Source organism: Ranitomeya variabilis, chromosome 3 (assembly GCF_051348905.1).
Source record: "Ranitomeya variabilis isolate aRanVar5 chromosome 3, aRanVar5.hap1, whole genome shotgun sequence".
NCBI lineage: Eukaryota > Metazoa > Chordata > Amphibia > Anura > Dendrobatidae > Ranitomeya > Ranitomeya variabilis.
In genome coordinates this window covers 582882307-582902135 of record NC_135234.1, presented here as the reverse complement: position 1 = coordinate 582902135, position 19829 = coordinate 582882307, and the positions used below count along the sequence as shown (strand labels likewise).

General features: G+C 40.2%; 1 protein-coding gene across 1 annotated transcript in view; it reads right to left on the bottom strand.

Annotated features, from left to right (window-relative positions):
- LOC143818411 (protocadherin-9-like) overlaps positions 1-19829 on the bottom strand; it is a 1862556-nt gene that overhangs the window by 1254905 nt on the left and 587822 nt on the right. The window contains exon 2 of the mRNA XM_077299725.1: positions 4494-4553. Coding sequence (XP_077155840.1) covers positions 4494-4499 — 6 coding nt within the window. The 5' untranslated portion in view covers positions 4500-4553. The remainder of the gene's footprint in view (positions 1-4493; positions 4554-19829) is intronic.

Here is a 19829-nt window from a genome sequence, read left to right as displayed (position 1 = left end):
TTAATATTTTATTGCTCTCTCAATCCATTTGAAGACCCTCACTTGGAAAAATAATAAACCCACAATATACATACCCTCTGATGAACTGTCACGTCCCATGAGGTAATCAATCTGAAGGGGTTAAAATATTTTACAGGCAGGAGCCCTGCTAATGCAGCTGTGCTCGTGCCTGTAAGCCCCGGTGAATGAAGGAAATGTAGGTCAATGACCTATAGTTACCTTCAGTCGTGGTGATGCGCCCCCTGCTGGATGTCCTCATGAACTGCAGCCTGGGAACTTTTTCCCACGCTCCAGGTCATATAATAATAATAATTTCCCTTCTTGTCCTTCCCGAGGGAATGGATGAGATTCTGTTGGGGATACCCTGGCTCCGTTTCCACTCCCCACATGTTGAGTGGACCTCAGGGAGGATATTGGGTTGGAGTGAAGCTTGTAAGGGCAGATGTGTGAAATAGTGCGTTCAGGTTTCCACCACTGAGATACCCGCAGATCTCTCTTCTCTTCCCAAATGCTATTGGTCCTATGCAGACGTCTTCTCCAAAATGGCTGTGGAGACCCTTCTGCCTCACCGTCCCTATGACTGTCCTATTGATCTCTTGCCTGGAGCAGAACCTCCTTGGGGATGTGTCTATCCCTTCTCTCTCCCGGAAATGAGGCTATGTCCCAATACATCCAGGAGAATTTGGCAAGAGGGTTCATTAGGAAGTCAGTGTCACCTGCAGGGGCGGGGTTCTTCTTCGTGCAGAAGAAGAATGGAGAGTTACGTCCTTGCATAGATTATAGGGGTCTTAATGCCATCACCGTAAAAAATAAGTACCCGCTGCCCCTCATTTCTGAGCTTTTTGATAGGCTTCAGGGAGCAAGGGTATTTACCAAATTAGATCTGCGGGTGAGTATAACCTGATTTGCATCCTTGAGGGGGACGAATGGAAGACGGCGTTTAACACCAGAGATGTGCACTATGAGTATCTGGCGATGCCCTTCGGGCTCTGTAATGCGCCAGCCGTCTTCCAAGACTTTGTCAACGACATCTTCCGGGATATGCTCTCCACCTCGGTCGTAGTCTATCTGGATGATATTCTCATCTTCTCTCCAGATATTGACTCCCACCGGAGAGATGTTGGTAGAGTCTTCGACCTCTTACGGGCAAATTCTCTTTATGCAAAGTTGGAGAAGTGTATGTTTGAGCAGGAGTCTTTACCTTTCCTGGGCTATATCATCTCAGCCCAGGGATTGGCTATGGATCATTCCAAACTACAGGCTGTGATGGACTGGCAAGAACCCCATTCTCTTAAAGCGGTGCAGCGCTTTATGGGGTTCATTAATTATTATCGCCAGTTTATTCCGCACTTCTCAACTTTGGTAGCTCCCTTGGTAGCCCTCACCAAGAAGGGAGCAAATCCCAATTTGTGGTCTGAAGAGGTCTCCAGGTCCTTTTCTTCTATTAAATCTCATTTCGCTAGCGCTCCCATCCTACATCGTCCCGATGTTGATAAGCCGTTCATAATGGAGGTGGATGCCTCTTCCGTTGGATCAGGAGCAGTCCTCTTCCAAAAGGATGCTCAAGGTCAGAAGCATCCGTGCTTCTTCTTCTCCAAGACCTTCACACCAGCGGAGAGGAATTATTCCATCGGGAACAGGGAGTTGCTGGCGAAGAAGTTGGCTTTCTCGGAGTGGAGACATCTCTAGGAGGGGGCTCGTTTTTCCTTTCAAGTCTTCACGGACCGCAAAAACTTGTTATATTTGCAAACAGCCCAGCGGCTAAATTCTCGCCAGGCCAGATGGTCCTTGTTCTTCTCCCGGTTCCACTTCACCCTCCATTATCTTGCTGGGGAGAGGAACATTCGTGCTGATGCCCTCTCTCGCTCTGTTGTGTCATCTGAGGAGGAGGAAGGAGAGCCTTGGCTTATTGTCCCTTCGGAGAGCCTGAGAACCGTAGCTCCGGTTTCGCTAGAGTCTGTGCCTCCGGGCAAGACTTTTGTGCCCATTAATTTGCGACCGTAGGTTCTCTCTTGGGCTCATTCGTCCAGGGTGGGTGGACACTTTGGGACAAAGAGGACATCTGAGCTGCTGGCGAGGATGTACTGGTGGCCACATTTGGTCCGAGATGTCAGAGAGTATATTCAGGCGTGTGTCTCCTGCGCCAAAAATAAGTCTCCTCGACAACGGCCAGCTGGGCTACTCTATCTCTTGCCGGTTGCAGACAGGCCCTGGGAGATGGTCGGGATGGACTTTGTAGTGGGTTTGCCCAAGTCTCGTGGCTGTACCATCATTTGGGTCATCACCGATCATTTCTCGAAAATGGTGCATTTGGTGCCGCTACCACGGTTACCTTCTGCACGGGCTTTGGCAGCGTTGTTCATAAAACACATCTTCCCCCTACACGGTATGCTGGACAAAATTGTCAGTGACCGGGGTCCCCAGTTTGTGTCTCGGTTCTGGAGAGAGCTTTGTCGTCTTCTCAGCATTGAGTTAAATCTCTCCTCCGCATATCATCCCGAGACGAATGGGTTGGTAGAGAGGGCCAACCAGACCCTGGTCACATATCTGCGACATTTTGTCTCTGCCAGGCAGGATGACTGGGCATCCTTGCTATCATAGGCGGAGTTTGCACTGAACAATGCCGTAGCCAACTCCACTGTACAAACCCCATTCCTCCTCAACTATGGTCAACATCCGCGGGTACCTGTACCTATGCCCGTGTCTTCCGCCAACTCCAGGGTGGCAGATTGGGCTGTGGAGGCACGGGATATTTGGGACCACACTCAGGATGCCATTCGGGCTTCCAAGGAGAGAATGAGGTCCTCCGCCGATACACATCGTCGTCCCGCTCCGACCTTTGCTCCTGGCGACTTGGTGTGGCTCTCCGCCCGTAACATCAGGCTGCGAGTTGAGTGCACTAAGCTTGCACCTCGCTACTTGGGTCCTTTCAAAGTCCTCGCGCAGGTTAACCCTGTGGTCTATCGTTTAGCCCTTCCGCCATGCCTGGGTATCACCGACACCTTTCATGTTTCCCTCTTGAAACCCTTATACATGTCCCGGTTTTCCGAGTCATCTGCTGGGACATTGGGTTCGTCTACGGACGATTATGAGGTGAATGCTATTTTGGGGTGCAAGGTGGTACGTGGCAAAAAATTTTATTTGGTGGACTGGAAGGGTTATGGCCCTGAGGACAGGTCCTGGGAGCCTGCTGAAAACACATTCAGGCTCCGCAGCTCATTGCTGCCTTCGAGTGTAGCGAGGTCCAAGGAGGGGGGGTAATGTTAGGGGTCGAGTTTCCCCCTCTGCACAGGGGGAATCTCTGGCCATCTCCACTGCGGTCTCCCATTCTTCTCCTGCCGCAGTGGAGCCTGCTCAGCGGAGACGTCGGTCCCAACGTCTCGCTCAGTCTGACTCTGTACAAAGAGTTACTGCTGCTTCTCCTGCTTCTGCCATTGAAGCCAGTGTTGGGCAGTGGTGAGCAGATGCTTCTGGGACTAAGTCCTGCTTTTCCCGTTCTGAGCATGCCCAGGGTAAGATCTCTCAGTGGAGATCGAGGGTCACATGTTCAGAAAATGTTAATTAATAGACCTATCTATCAATCTATTTATCTATCTAGAAAAAATATTGGAACAGCACACATATAAAAGGTTACTTCGGGTGCCAGGCTTACCACACTTGGAATCCCTTCCTTGTACTGTAATATAAAATGGACAAAATAGGCAGCACACCAATACTTGTTTAAAGTACAAAAAGGACTTTAATAGCCCTGGTGGCATGACAACGTTTCCACACCATCAGGGCTATTAAAGTCCATTTTATACTTTAAACAAGTATTGGAGTGCTGCCTATTTTTTCCATTTTATCTATCTATATATCTTTCAGACTGTCTATCTAAAATAATTAAAGAAAATTTGGCAGCACTACCAAAGAAAAAAAGTCGGGTGCATTGTAACATGTTAAGGTGATGTCCAAACCTCCAAAATAGAAAATCAGAAAAAGTGCAGGAGTGCTGCCTGTTTTTTTTTTTCAGATTATCTATCTATCTATCTATCTATCTATCTATCTATCTATCTATCTATCTATCTATCTATCTATCTATCTATCTCATATATATCTGTCTAAATGACCAGCTAGCTTTTTATCATCTTTGTGTTAGAATCACAAACCATAAATGACTACATACATACTGTAAAAGCACTGACGCATCATATTATGTGTCTCACCCTAGCAAAATTCCAACAGAAGACTTTCTATCTCAGGCTAATTTTGGAGTCACTTCTTACTACTGTCTATTGTTTTACAGATGACATGTTTGACTTTATTTGCTTTGCGGTTTTGTTTACTTTATTACATTTTAAGATGCAATCAAAATGGAAAGACATATGTTCAGTTATATATAGAGAGTGGGTCATCAGAATCATTTCTGAACAGGAGAAATTGTATCTTGACACTGAGAAATATGTCAAGATACTAATTTTATGGAAAGAAAAAAAAAACAAAACAAGACATACCTGCATACCACTGTTGTCACAAGTAGCATTCAGAATCTCATGCAATGGTAAATCCTGGCCCTAGAAGGAAAATAAATTAGCAGATTAGGAAAAAGTAGTAGTAGTAGTAGTAATAATAACAATAATAATGATTAAGTAACAGTAATACTACCATTAGTAATAGTAAGTATCATTATTATAAAATATTGTAATAACAATTATAATAAAATACTGCTGAAAATATAAGGACATTAGTTCTTTCAAATGTCACTGTTTAAGATTTCTTCTCTGCATTTGTGAATGTCCATGGGGACTGTAGAACCATTGAGAATTAGATAGAGTTTTGAATTGACTTTTGACATTTGTATAAAGAGAACATAGCGTAAGATATTGTATTACTTATAAACATTGGCAAAACTAAGATATGCAGGTGCAACATAGACTACTGCATAAACGGGACTTTTGTTTAATGTAGTTCACCATGGTTCCGATTCTGTACTAATTTGTCTCTTGATGAGAAACTGATCCGCAGATTTTTTTTCACAATGAAAAAATAGATGTAGATGGAAAAATAGATTAAGGTAGATAGATTTTCAATCATTTTTATTTAAATTATTTTCATAATTCGTTTTGAATAGTAAAAGTTGTTATTTGTTAGTGAGACAATTACATCACTTTGTACATTTTCATAGTGTCATTGTAGTATTGTGAGAACACAACTTGTCATGGGTTTTCACCTGTTCTCTTTAAGCAGATTGCTCAAACAACAAGTAACACAAAAGTAGGACAAAACTCATTAGAAGCTAATTTCTTCTTAGTATAGGACAAAGTGCTGAAGATAATGAGAAAAAAAGAAGAGAAATGATAGCACCAGAGCTCCAGAGAATATTAACAAGGGGATTTGCATGCAATGACAGAATGAAAACAAGTTTTTACTTTATATATGAAGGTCATTCTGTCTGGAAAGTTATTTGCGTGCGATACCTTTGGAGTTGGATGGAAAAAAATAAAGACAACAATCCTGATTACATTTTATAATATCTAAGGCTTGATATTTTAAGAATGATATTGTCACGACTGTGTCCCTTGCATCAGCCAAATACTTAAATTTCTAAACTGATATTTTTAAGCCAGAATTATTACTGTGCAAAAGAAGGACTTATAAAAAGTGAACACTTTCAGCAACAACTGTGCGGGATACTCATGGCATAATCTCCAGGCAGTGTGCCATGCATACGTGTGTATGTGTGTGTGCGTTTATATAAAATCTAAGCAGAAAATGTATAAATAATTGAATGTGCTACAAATAATACTATTGGATATGAAAAACATGAAAACATACTGGGAAATAAAGCTGTTATACAGTTACCACTGTTATATGCTAAAATACAATTCAATGAAATACCTTTTCCACAACAAGAGGCAAAACAGATGGCATTTATCAATTTTTAAATGGCTTTGGCTTTACTCTGTTGCACACGTCATTCAGTTCCTACCTATTACTATCTGATTTGCCATGTTTTAAAGTGTTTGGATCATTTGCTGATAATTTTGAAATTAGTGTCAATAATTAATTTCAATTCAGTGGATTAATAATAATAATAATAATAATAATAATAATAATAATAAAAACATCTTAGTATAGTCTATGCAAGAGTTAACTAGAACTTAAAACTGAAAAAGCCACTTATGGTGCAGAAACCTAAATATGCTGCTAAGCCATCATGTTGAAGTTACAGAATCCTTCTCAAATAAAGATCATAATGGGGATTTGTGACATTGAAAGGCCTAAGGCTGTGTCATGTACATTCAGGAGATGTAGAGACTGCAGTAAAGAAATGTAGAGGGCAAATAAAAGTACATGAGCTTGAGTTCCCAGTGACAAATTATTGTAAGACACTATTAGATATGAGGAAATTTCGTAAATCCTTTTCCAAAATCCTACAATCTATAGGCCACTAAACTAATCATTGAATGTTAGTCATGACAGTAAGTAGTCAGCTCATAAAAAGTTTTTATTTTATTTTATTTTTTCATGTAATATAACTTCTAGATAAAGCTTCTTGAATTTGACATTTAAGAGACCCACTATTCTGCATGTACGTTGATTTTTACAAAAGAGAACCTGCTTAGTCTTTTATCTCATATACGTAGGATAGCAATAATGACCACAGAGCTGATTCTTGGTGTACTCCACTCATACCATTAGAACACGTTACTGTTACAAGGATATGGATTATAAACCACAACTATAATGGACTGGTTCCTAGGCAAATTGAAATCTAGCTGTGCTGTTGAAGTGGCAACCCCTTTCTAGCTGTCATTTGAATAGATTGTGCATTAGAAGCATCTTGTGTTTTATAGACAATTGTGGGGTTCACAAGATGCTTCAGATGCACAATCCATTGTGTGAATAGAGTTAGCTGAATTTATTTGATGGTATTGAATTCTACTTGAAGTTTACAAAAATCCAAATTCTCCAGAATGTGTATTTTTTTGTAATTTGCTCATTACAAATTCAGCAAAAAGGCTGCAGGCTTTCTACCATTTTGCAGATCTGTAGAGTGCCGAAAAAAGGTTAAAAAAAGAGAAAAAATTATATTCACTTCAAAGCTCATCTCTCTGGCCACTAACATTCTCTGAAAACCCAGGCCGCTACACACTACGACAATGTGCAATTAAGCCTGTGTTTTCTGGCCACAACTAAGCCTGGTGTGTCACTGCCTATGGGATTTGTTTCCCTGCATAGTTGTGGTTGAAAGTTCCAATCTAGCATGAGGATGCCCAGGGTTTAAGTGGGTGGCGGCGGCGGCAGTAAGAAAAGGAGATGAACACTATATGGAGGACATTAAGCACCAGAGGTCAGTGGAATGATATCAGCTTTTTAATCAACTTCCGTCTTTACACCAGAGCATAATAAAGGGCCTTCAATTCTCATAGAATAGTTTTGCTGTAAATCAAATTTACCTGTAAAGTCTGTGCGATTTGGTGATTTTGAATCTTGTCATATCTTATCTCTTGTGGTGACTACAGAAAAGGGCTTGTCTCTGCTATTGCTTTCCACATCCTGGCTTGATAGTTTTGAAAGAGTTATCATAGTAACGATAAACTACCACTCCAAAGCTCCTCATAATGAGAAGGTCTCTGTGACAGTCACTTATACTTCCTGGGACATTGCATAGTGGCTATCCATTTCTCTGATATGTGAGTGATACCCTCATGTAGCAGCAATTTCTATTATACCACAGTTTTACTATCATGGCACCAGAAAATAATTATTATAGGCATTGCTTATCATTTTTTACGTATCCCTACCTTGACTTTGCACCATAATCTTGCTTTGAAGCCCATTTCCTCTATATACAGCATGTTTTATTAGTCCAGTAACTATATATGAAATAGCTGGTCTGACTCTGACACATTGCAAATTCAGGAAATAAGTTCTTTCCTTCAACAGCTATGTGCAAGTTCTTGACTTTGGGAAGCAGATCTAAGCTGATGTGTCTTTTTTTCTTCTCTTTGTATCCTTGCATCTGGTCTAAAACTCAGAAAGACCTCAGGTTGCAGCATCATGCAACTTAATTGATTTGTCTTTTGGATTGCTTTACATATAGAACAACACCATTGGATTAATAATTTGGTTATTTTTACAACTGTGAAAAATTTATTTTTGTTGGATAGTTTCTATGCACAGTACGCCGATATCTTTACTCTTTCATATATAGTCTGTTTATAACAAGATATCAGTATAATAACACTATGTAGCACAATTTTTGTTCCTGGCTTCAAAGTGTAATATTTCAACTGCTTATGTTTAAAGACTATGGAAAAACAACTACATTCAGCACAAACTTTGATTTTATGACTACAGGCCAGAAAAAATTTGTATTTATAGTGACAAAAAAAGGAAATTATTATATTTTCTTTCATGCGGTCTGATAAAAAGCAACACTTGCACGGTAAATGGACAAAATAGTGAAAAAAACACTCAAATGGTTCAGAAATGAGTAGTTTTTCTAAATTTGCAAGTGTACTGCAAATCGCTTTCTCGAAGAAGCTCCCAAATATAGTCCCTCAATATGTTTTCATTATACTGTCCTTGGTAACGACGTTCAAAGTCCAATATATCTTTATGAAAGCGCTTGTCTTGCTCCTCTGAGTAAGCTCCCATGTTCTCCTTGAACTTGTCAAGATGAGCGTCAAGGATATGGACTTTCAGAGACATTCTGCGTCTCTCATTGGAGGTCAGAGGTCACATGCCCTGGTCCTGTAGTGGCTCTGATTGGACCACCAGGAAGGTCCCAGAAGGCTGCGACTATAAAAGGTTTGCATGGCTGCTCTGCCATGCGCTAGTATAGACTAGACTTTGTATGTGTGTGCTGAGCGATTGATACTTGTGAATGCTCCTTAATGATACCAATTCCTTTGGTTGTTGTCTGGGTATTAGGGTGAGTGAAGCAAGCAGTCAGCACCTAAAAGTGGCTTCTCCAGTGCCTAATAGTGGCTTCTTAGCTACATTCACACTACTGGTCAGTGTAGGATGGGAATTCCCGCTTGATCTCAGCATCTGACTCAGGGCATCCTCAGGCATGGGCTCAAAAGACACCGAGGGTCAGAGCAAGATCAATCACCAGCATAGTGGGGGTGAATTTCAGGGATCCCACTAGTGTCCATTTGCTGCACCCTGTGACTGCTAACAGGGCACATTGTTTCCTTTGCTTCTCTGAGACTCTGTGAAGCAACAGAGTTCGCATCAGTTCATGCCGGGTGACGGAACCCGTGTTTATTCTGGTGTAATACCACCATATAGTGCCGCCATTAACTAGCATCTGGTTCCATCTCTGCACGGTGGACCCCGAGCTGCGAATGCACCTTATTACTATCTTTATATTTATTTGGTGCTTTCTGCCATCCCTAACAGTAAGTGCCTGTCTCGGAGCCCTACTTACACGAGCAACCCACCAGATGGAGTCTCCACATTTAAAAAAAAATAATTGTCACACACAATTAAAGTAGCATCAATTTCCACAAAGTAGAAAGAGTATAATAGGCCTCTGACACACCTTCCACTCCAGGCAACCCACCAGATGAAAACCCAACTTGGAGTCTCCACATTTAAAAAAATTATTGTCACACACTACTAAAGTGGCATCATTTTCCACAGAGCTTTTATGCACACACATTGATTATCACCAGGGTATGTGAAATTTTGATCTGGATCATTTGGATGTTTTGGGTTGTCATTATGATTTAAAAAGAGAACTTACAGTAGTTTGACAATAAATGGCTTCACCCAACCTCTAACCATGAATGGAGAAAAAGTTTTGGTGTTATCATTCATATTCTCTGAAAAAAGCCCAAGAAAGCAAATATTCTGTCGGGTTATGTTAGCCATTGAGCACAACTATATTATTTCAGAAGGCACAGGGACATGAGCTAGAGTTCATACGAGATTGACTGTTGACCCTTATTGTCACTGAATTATTGTTCACTGGCTGCCATTTGTTGACTGGATGCTGATTAGCTATTGTATCTGTCCTAGTATTGCAGTCCTAGTATTGTTCTACTGTATTTGGGAAACAAAGGCACAATGTTTGAATGTTTGTTAATATGCTGACCCATTGGTGCCCTGGAATATGAAGGCCAATCTTTGCATGTTGTTTGAGCACTCCAGCAGTGAGGGATGGCTTCCTTCCACCTTCCCCCAAGCATGTGATGGAATGACTGATTGAGAAGTTGTGTCCTGTAAAAAGGGGGATCTGCCTGTCTTCAGGGAGTCTGTATTACAGAAGTTAATGCCATCACCACTCAGACTGAAGAAATAGAGATATGCCTCATTGACCATCACTGAACCCTCAAAGATGTTTAAAGAATCCAGGTTTGGACAATCAAGTCTCCTGGCCTAATATATCAATGGAGTGCGAGATTCCTAAGCTTGTTGTTACCTCCCCACTGTGGGGGCCGCCAAGAGCGGAGAGCCACTGGTGGTGGAGTTCGGCACTGGATGCAGCTCTAATCTCGACAAGTCAGCAGAAGGGTAAGACTCATTTTCACTTTCTTGGGTATTTGCTGGTACTGTTCTGTATGCTATCATGTGTTGTGGTTCAATAAACTATTGCCACACTGTTTTACCCTCAAACTGTGCTGTCTGAGTAGTGTTTGCCTACAGGGAAAAATAGCGGACATTCAGTGGTATGAGTCCTGGTCTATACAGTCTTTCTAAAGGCAGCTGAGCCAGCGGACAAGAGCCCCCACTGACCCCCATGTCTCCACAATGTCCACTTCTGTAAAGCTAATGGGCTCTCCCTCACCTCGACTGTAGGGGGTAAACACAGGAGATTCTGCAGCTGGAGACCTTTGTGAGAAGACTTGGCACGGTGACGGAGGAAGATGAAGCAGCAGATGTGGCTGATTGGATGACCGGTTGTTGGCAGAGCCTGCTAGTCAGCATTCTAGTGCAGTTAGATTCTCACACTCAGGCATGTTGATAGCACATGTGCCGGTTCATGCATGTAGTTGTCAAATTATTGCAATTTTTGTCTCTACTGGTTTTTTTTTTGCAAATGTAGCCCATTCAGTGACAGATGTCATCAGTGGTTTTTGGATAGGATGAGACTGTGTTTGTTCAGTTGAGCTTTCATTAACATTAGCACCTAATTCATGTACACGTTAAACACCAAACCAATTCCCCCTTTCACCATGACCTCACTTAATCCCACTCATATTGCATGTACCATTCCCATCGTTTAACCTGATGTTTCACAACCTTAGGCCCACACATTTCAGTCACCTGTCACTAAATGAACAATCACTATGTATCATTTTCTTAGTGTGTCTGAACAACACTATTATACCTAACAATTTTAGTGAGCAAATGTGACCTCCTGATTCCTTACTGCAACATAGTTTTATCACAAACCATTTGGATTAGCAAATAGGGCCTCCTGGCTGAACCCCTGTATTAGGCCTAACAATTTTTAAGTGGAAAACTGGTCTTCTGATTTGTCACTGAAACACAGTTTTATCACAATTGATTTGGATTAGCTAATTGGGGGTCTTGGCTGCACCCCAATATTAGGCGTAAAAATGGTTAGGTGGATATCTGGCCTTCTGATTCCTAACTGAATCACAGTTTTATCACAAATGATTTGGATTAGCATATAATGGGAACTCATGAGACTGCAACACAGTTTTTGCACAATCTAGTTTGCTGCTGGAAGATCGATTTAACACAGGACAGGGTCCTATCTAGCTAACTGACAAGTTCACTTGCAGCACTAGCAGGAGAAGCTTCTCTGCACTGTGACACTGAGAACATGGTGCTAGGAAAACAAAAGGTCTGCTTTTTATGTGAACAGAGACATGTGACTTTGGCACTCAATCAAAGAAGACCTTGTGTTATGATTTTCTGGATGGTTTCTATGCCCTGATTGGCTGCCAAAATGTACACTAATTTATTAAAGAAAAAATTACACTACACAGCTCTTCTGACCTAGACACATCCCTTCGCCTCATCAAACACATCCCCCCATCTCCCCCGCTTATCATACAAAACCACTATCCTAGCTAAAGTAATAACAAAAGCATTAGTGGAAACAAGACGAGTTACCGAACTGTGACCGAATTTTGCCAACTATGAGTATAAATACTCGTGAAACTGAACACAAATCTGAATGTGCTATGTTCGTGCTGAATTTGAGATTGGCGAACATTTTCCAAACAAGTTTGCTCATCTCTAATTATGACCACCAAGTCTAATAATTTTTTTATATAATTTTCAAATACAATTGCATGATGGTGCAATTGACTGATTCATCTTTATATGAACCAAGTGAGCTATGATGCCTGTTATAGAGTCACCTTTCCTCTGAATTTAGCAGTTTTGCTTATCAAATAATGCAAACAGGCAGATTATGGCAGAGTTTGGTACATCCCTCCTTTTAAGTCTTCTGAATAACCACAATAGCTAGATCATAATTGTATTACAAAGTCATTGAAGGTTTTTCGAGCAATAACTCTTATATAACTGGATTGCAAACTCCTGAAGGCTTTATTTGCTTCAGCAGAGTTAATTAAACATCTGCTGTTAATTTTTGTGTAGGTAATAATTGTATACATAATCATTAGAGACTAGCAGATGAAAGAATAATACACTGCAAAATGATGTTCAGCTACATACCAATTATTCATTTAGAAACTATTATTAAAGAGAAAGGTATGAGAGTGCTCTACATTCATATAGATTTACAAAAAGCCTTCAAATTGTTATTCAGTTAATTAAAAAAGTTATACTGAATAAAAGTTTCAAATCGCTGTTTTAATGTTACTAGTATGACAAACTATGCATCTAAAAGTCTAAATGTCTTGTATATCCAGAAAAATTCAGTCAATTTCTTTCAAATTTCAGAGTAGTACACTTGTTTGTTTTTTTCTTTTTCGTGATGGGTTTGTATGAGATTAAAAGAAAACTCCAAAGGCCATAACTGGTGCTGCAGCTAAGCCTTACTCAAATAAATAGACCTATAGATGAGAATAGACAATAGTACCAAAGCAAAAGTCATCTTTAAAACTGATTATATGCCCCATTAGTATTTTTCTATGTTATCTCCTATTTACAGCTACCATCCATTTATCAACAGGAATAAAGTCCTGCTTGTTTCCATAATGACAAATCATGCCAGGCATTACAAGATTGCTATACATTCTCCTAGCATACTTATTTTCAACCACAATAACCGACTCTCCATTTTAATGATGAGGCTGAAGATGAAGTCTCTTCACTCTGACCCTTTGATTCTATTCTATATAATCTTTTTCAGCTCTTTTCTAATTCCTCATTTAACTGAACCATTTAACATCTTGTTTTATCTGTAATTTCTCCATGCTCTTCTAAGTATACATTGATTGTTCCAATCCTCAAGCAGCCATACTTGATCCCTTGTATCCTTCAAGCCTCATTCCTTTCCTCCTAATCTCCCAGAACTTCAGCTGTTTCCTGTCCTTTGTAATAGCCTTTTATTAGCTCTGGTGAACATGAATCAATCTGATTCATGTTTATAAAACTAATTGTGTCATTTAGTTGCTTATTCTGTGATGCGAAATGAAGTATTGTTTTAATTTTTTGGGACTTTATGATTTTACAAGTAGAAGAATGTCTTCTTCTTCTGCCTGCACTACTAGGGACATGTCACTAGAGAAGAGTCAAAGTACTGAAATTCAATGGTAGTTCATTCGAATTTGTCAAAATTTTCAATTTACATTACTGGTATTAATACAAATTGAATCTTTCTTATAAGACTCTTGGCTATGTTAATATGTCAAATGACAATAAATGTGGAGTGCAAAAAATGAATATACTATCTTCTCTTCTCATCTATCCAGCTGAAGCCCACCATTCAATCTTTATGCTGCTTATGGCCTCTTCTTTCTTCTGGCGCATGATATCTTCTTTGGATATTTTAGCTTGGCATAGAAAAAATTATAATTTAAGTAAACTAAATAGATCTTTTCATTAAGAAATAGGAAATTTCAGTTTAATTTATGAGGGAAACAAGAAATTCCAAAAGTTAGGTACTCAGATGGACTTACATACACCCTGTATTAGACATAAATGAGGGCCTCATACACATTCTGTTCAAATTGTCATGTAGTGGTACTCCTAGATGCATGAAGGCTATGCACTAAGTGGGAATTCTGCCAAAAAATAACAAGCAGGGTCATCCAAACACCCTTGAAGACACCATCTGTAGTGCCTCATTCAAATATTGTGAACAAAAAGTGTAGTTGTTGTACAGAGTGCAAAGTCTGCCAGTAATTGTGAGCAGAGTCATCCATACATCCTTAAAGGCACCAAGTGGAGTGCCTCAAAGAAAAAATTAAGAAAGTGTAGTTGTGGTACAAATATTTTAAAGTGCAGTTGCTGTACTTCCAAACTCATAAAGACACAAAGGCATTCTGCACAGTGGCCTTCTGGTATAGACCTCTCCACCTTAGGAAGAAGAGATGCAAAGTTCTCCTTGTAGCATGGGTGTAGAAGGGTGAACAACCAATACTCTTTTTAGGCCAAGATGAATTTTATGCAGGGGTCACAGGAAAGGCAGCAGTAGATAAAGTCTGCAATATGTGCCAAATCCCTACAGCCAGCACTTCCCTGTCTCTGCCATGGTGACCTCTCTCCATCTCCTCCTCCTCCATCTCTTCCTCCTCATTCCCCTCTTAAGGCCATCTATGTAGGAGAAAAGATCAGAGCTGGTGTTTCTCTTTCTGTCACATAAATACAGCATGGGAAACGCCAGATGTTTGGGGCTCCCATACATTTGAATAGGATCCCGAATCGGAAGACTCATGACTGTATATACTGCATATATAGATGCATATCTTAAGTATGTATAGACTAGACACATGCTGTATATATAAATACATATACTGTATATATATATATATATATATATATATATATATATATATATATTTTTTTTTTATATATATATTTATAAAATCTAAATATACAGTACAGACCAAAAGTTTGGACACACCTTCTCATTTAAAGATTTTTCTGTATTTTCATGCCCTGGCCTCCACAGTCACCAGACCTAAATCCAAACGTGATGATTTGGGGTGAGCTGGACCACAGATTGAAGGCAAAAGGGCCAAAAAGTGCTAAGCATCTCTGGGAACTCCTTCAAGATTGTTGGAAGACCATTCCCCATGACTACCTCTTGAAGCTCATCAAGAGAATGCCAAGAGTATGCAAAGCAGTCATCAAAGCAAAAGGTGGCTACTTTGAAGAACCTAGAATATAAGACATAATTTCAGTTGTTGTTGTTGTAAATAATTCCACATGTGTTAATTCATAGAATGTGAATGTACAATTTTCATAGTCATGAAAATACAGAACAATCTTTAAATGAGAAGGTGTGTCCAAACTTTTGATCTGCCTTGTATGTACTGTCCTGGTCATCGATATTGCCACCTATGAAGTGTAAGTACATAATGTGGAATATCTCCTAAAAAAATTAATCAAGTAAAACAGTTTTTTTTGTATAGAGCACTTGTATTAAATACAAAAGAGCAAATGATCAACAATAATTTAAAACAAAAAACAAAGGGAGGGAAAAATAGAAAAATCTAAAGCTTGCTGTGACACTGGTATTGGCATCCTTTACATTAAATAGTATGGAAACACATTTTGACTCACTTGTGGTAAATCACAAATGAGAACCTGTGAATAATTGTCAGTGCCCATTTGACATAAATTAGCCAATTAATGATGACTTCAGAGTTTTAAAAAGCCACATGGTAGGCCCTGTTCGTTTGTTCCAATGGTGAAGACAAAGGAGATGCCTGAGGACATCAAAACTGTTATTATTAGCAAGCACAAGACTTACAAAGGGTATAAAGTCATCTCTAAAGACCTTGGTATCCCAGTTTCAACAGTGTGCGATGTTATTAACAAGTTTGGCAAGCATGAAGTCGTCAAGAACATTCCTAGACATGGGGAAAAAAGGAAAATTGACAAAAAATGTCTTCTAAGGATGGTGCACATGGTAAAAGAAGACACCAAGTCAAACATCCAAAGATCTGATGGCAACCTGGAACAGTCTGGGGTCATCATTTTAACACTAGAACTACTGAACCCGTGGCGCGACAAGAACTACTGAATGTAGTCATTTTGACTACTGACTTGTTTTTGCTTATTTTTAGAGTTTCATTTGTGGTTATTTATTAATACTTTTAATGTATTATTATTGTGAGATCCAACAGTAATGCTTTGGAATGTTTTTTTTCTGATTTTTCATATTTTTCTACAGGAAATAACAAAAGTTAACTAAGTAAAACAATAATAATAGACGTATAATGTTAGTTCATTTTTGAGTGGACCTATAAAAGTCTTGATGTTTTAGCTCATTTATACATTTTTTCACAGAATTATACTGTATGTGAACATGGTTGATCATAAACAAAGGAAAAATGAAAAAAAAAACACATCATTTTTATCGTTTTTGCATCATAAACCATTACATTGCATTATTGCTATATTCATGAATATTTCCCATTTGCAGATACAAAAATATTCTTTCTAGCTGTAAACTATAACTAATAACATCAAGCTGTATGCAAATATAGTTTTTCCCCCAAAAAAATTGCTGCTTCACACTATACAGTACAAAATAATTGAATAATATGACAATAAAATGTTGTATCTGCTATATACTTGTATGAGTTTTTTGAGCTCTTATGACTGCATGTGTTCACTTTGTTTCTTCAGCTGAACTGAAAGTAAACTTACTATCCAGACTACTGTCTACTGCTAGGACCAGAGAAAAACAACACCCTTCTTTAGCATAAGAGCCTTCAGTATTTCAAACAAACTCTTTTCAGTTCAGCATTACACAGTATGCATGACACAGGGATTGGATTATAACCAAATTGGATTATGTTTCCTATGCTTTACACTACACCTCTTCTCTCTGAGGTCAGTGCTATGGTAGGTGACATTGGATAAGGCTACTTTCACACATCCGCTGCCCCCGTTGTGATTTGATTTCACAGGATGCGTCAGTACGTCAGCCCGACGCACTGCGACGGGTCTGTACCGACGCTAGTGTGAAAGTACCCTAACACAAGGAAAAGTTGCCATCTGAATTGAACTTCATCTGTTGTGAATTTGGATTCTGGGCTCCCCCGGTGGCCGCTTGTGGAATTGGACTTGTCATCCTCTTTCCTGTTTCACCTGGTTCCATCAGTAGTGGGTGTCGCTATTTAAGCTCATTTCTCTGGTGGTTTCTTGCCGGTCAACAATGTTATCTGATGCCTCTCAGTGCTTGTTCCTGCTTCTGACAACTACTAGATAAGTTGGACTTTTGTCCATGTTTCGTTTGCCTATTTGTTCCAGTTCACAGCTGAAGTTTTGTTACTGTGTCTGGAAAGCTCTCGTTGATCAGGGATTGCTACTCTGGTGTTATGAGTTAATGCCAGAGTTTAAGGTAATCTCTGGATGGTGTTTTGTTAGTGTTTTTCTGCTGACCATGAAAGTATACTATCTGTCTTCTGCTATCTAGTAAGCGGACCTCAAATTTGCTAAGACTATTTTCCTGCTGCGTTTGTTGTTTCATCTGAACTCACCGTCATTATATGTGGGGGGCTACTGTCTTCTTTGGAATATTTCTCTAGAGGTGAGCCAGGTCTTATATTTCCCTCTGCTAGCTATTTAGGTCTTAGGCCAGAGCTGGGCATCTAGCAATAAATAGGAAATGCTACCTGGCTATTTCTAGTTGCGCGGCAGGCTTAGTTCATGGTCAGTATAGTTCCATCTTCCGAGAGCTTGTCCCTCTATAGGCTTGCTATGATCTCTGCTTGCAGAGATCATGACAGTTTGACCGGCCATTAAAGTGTTAAAGACCCAGGTTGAGAAAGGAGAGTTATAAGAAGTCTGCTGGAATTTTTTTTTTTTTTTTTTCCCTCCAGTTTGCCTTGCTGCAGTCTTTTTTCTCTCTCTCCTCCTCATCTCTGTATGGCTCTGTGTGCACCTGACAATAATGGATCTTCAGAGTGTAACTGCGGGTTTGAATAATCTCATCACGAAAGTACAAAATTTACAAGATTTTGTGGTACATGCTCCAGTATCTGAGCCGAGAATTCCTTTGCCGGAGTTCTTCACAGGGAATAGAGCTAGCTTCCAGAATTTCCGAAATAATTGTAAGCTTTATTTGTCCCTGAAGTCTCGTTCAGCTGGAGACCCTGCTCAGCAGGTTAGGATTGTGATTTCCTTGCTCAGGGGTGACCCTCAAGATTGGGCCTTCTCATTGCCAGCAGGGGATCCTGCGTTGCGCGATGTGGATGCGTTTTTTCTGGCCTTGGGCTTGCTTTATGAGGAACCTCATTTGGAACTTCAGGCAGAAAAAACTTTGATGGCACTATCTCAGGGGCAAGACGAAGCTGAGGTTTACTGCCAAAAATTCCGTAAATGGTCTGTGCTTACTCAGTGGAATGAGTGCGCCTTGGCGGCAGCTTTCAGAGAAGGTCTCTCTGATGCCGTTAAGGATGTTATGGTGGGGTTCCCTGTGCCTGCAGGTCTGAATGAGTCCATGACAATGGCTATTCAGATTGATAGGCGTCTGCGGGAGCGCAAACCGGTGCACCATCTGGCGGTGTCTATGGAAAAGACGCCAGAAAGTATGCAGTGTGATAGAATTCTGTCCAGGAGCGAGCGACAGAATTTTAGACGGAAGAATGGATTGTGCTTCTATTGTGGGGATTCTACTCATGTTATATCAGCATGCTCTAGGCGTACAAAGAAGCTTGATAAGTCTGTTTCCATTGGCACCATTCAGTCTAAGTTTATTTTGTCTGTAACCCTGATTTGCTCTTTGTCATCCATTGCCACGGACGCCTATGTTGACTCTGGCGCCGCTCTGAGTCTTATGGATTGGTCCTTTGCCAATCGTTGTGGTTTTGATTTAGAGCCTTTGGAGACTCTTATTCCTCTGAAGGGGATTGACTCCACCCCATTGGCTAATAATAAACCACAATACTGGACACAAGTAACCATGCGTATCAATCCGGATCACCAGGAGATTATTCGTTTCCTGGTGCTGTATAATTTACATGACGATTTGGTACTGGGATTGCCATGGTTGCAGTCTCACAATCCAGTCTTGGACTGGAGAGCAATGTCTGTGTTGAGCTGGGGATGTAAGGGTATTCATGGGGACTTACCTTTGGTTTCTATTTCGTCGTCCATTCCCTCTGAAGTCCCTGAGTTCCTCTCAGATTATCAAGACGTCTTTGACGAACCCAAGCTTGGGTCGTTACCTCCGCACCGTGAGTGCGATTGTGCCATAGATTTGATACCGGGTTGCAAATATCCAAAGGGTCGTTTGTTTAATTTGTCCGTGCCGGAACATGCTGCTATGCGGGAATATATAAAGGAGTCTTTGGAAAAGGGACATATTCGTCCATCTTCTTCTCCCTTGGGAGCTGGGTTTTTCTTTGTCTCAAAAAAGGACGGCTCTTTGAGACCATGTATTGATTATCGGCTTCTGAATAAGATCACTGTTAAGTACCAATACCCATTGCCATTGCTTACTGATTTGTTTGCTCGTATAGAGGGTGCTAAGTGGTTCTCTAAAATTGATCTTCGTGGGGCGTATAATTTGGTGCGGATCAGGCAGGGGGATGAGTGGAAGACCGCATTTAATACGCCCGAGGGCCACTTTGAGTATTTGGTCATGCCTTTTGGTCTTTCTAATGCCCCTTCAGTTTTCCAGTCTTTTATGCATGATATTTTCCGCGATTTTCTGGATAAATTTATGATAATATATCTGGATGATATTCTGATTTTTTCTGATGACTGGG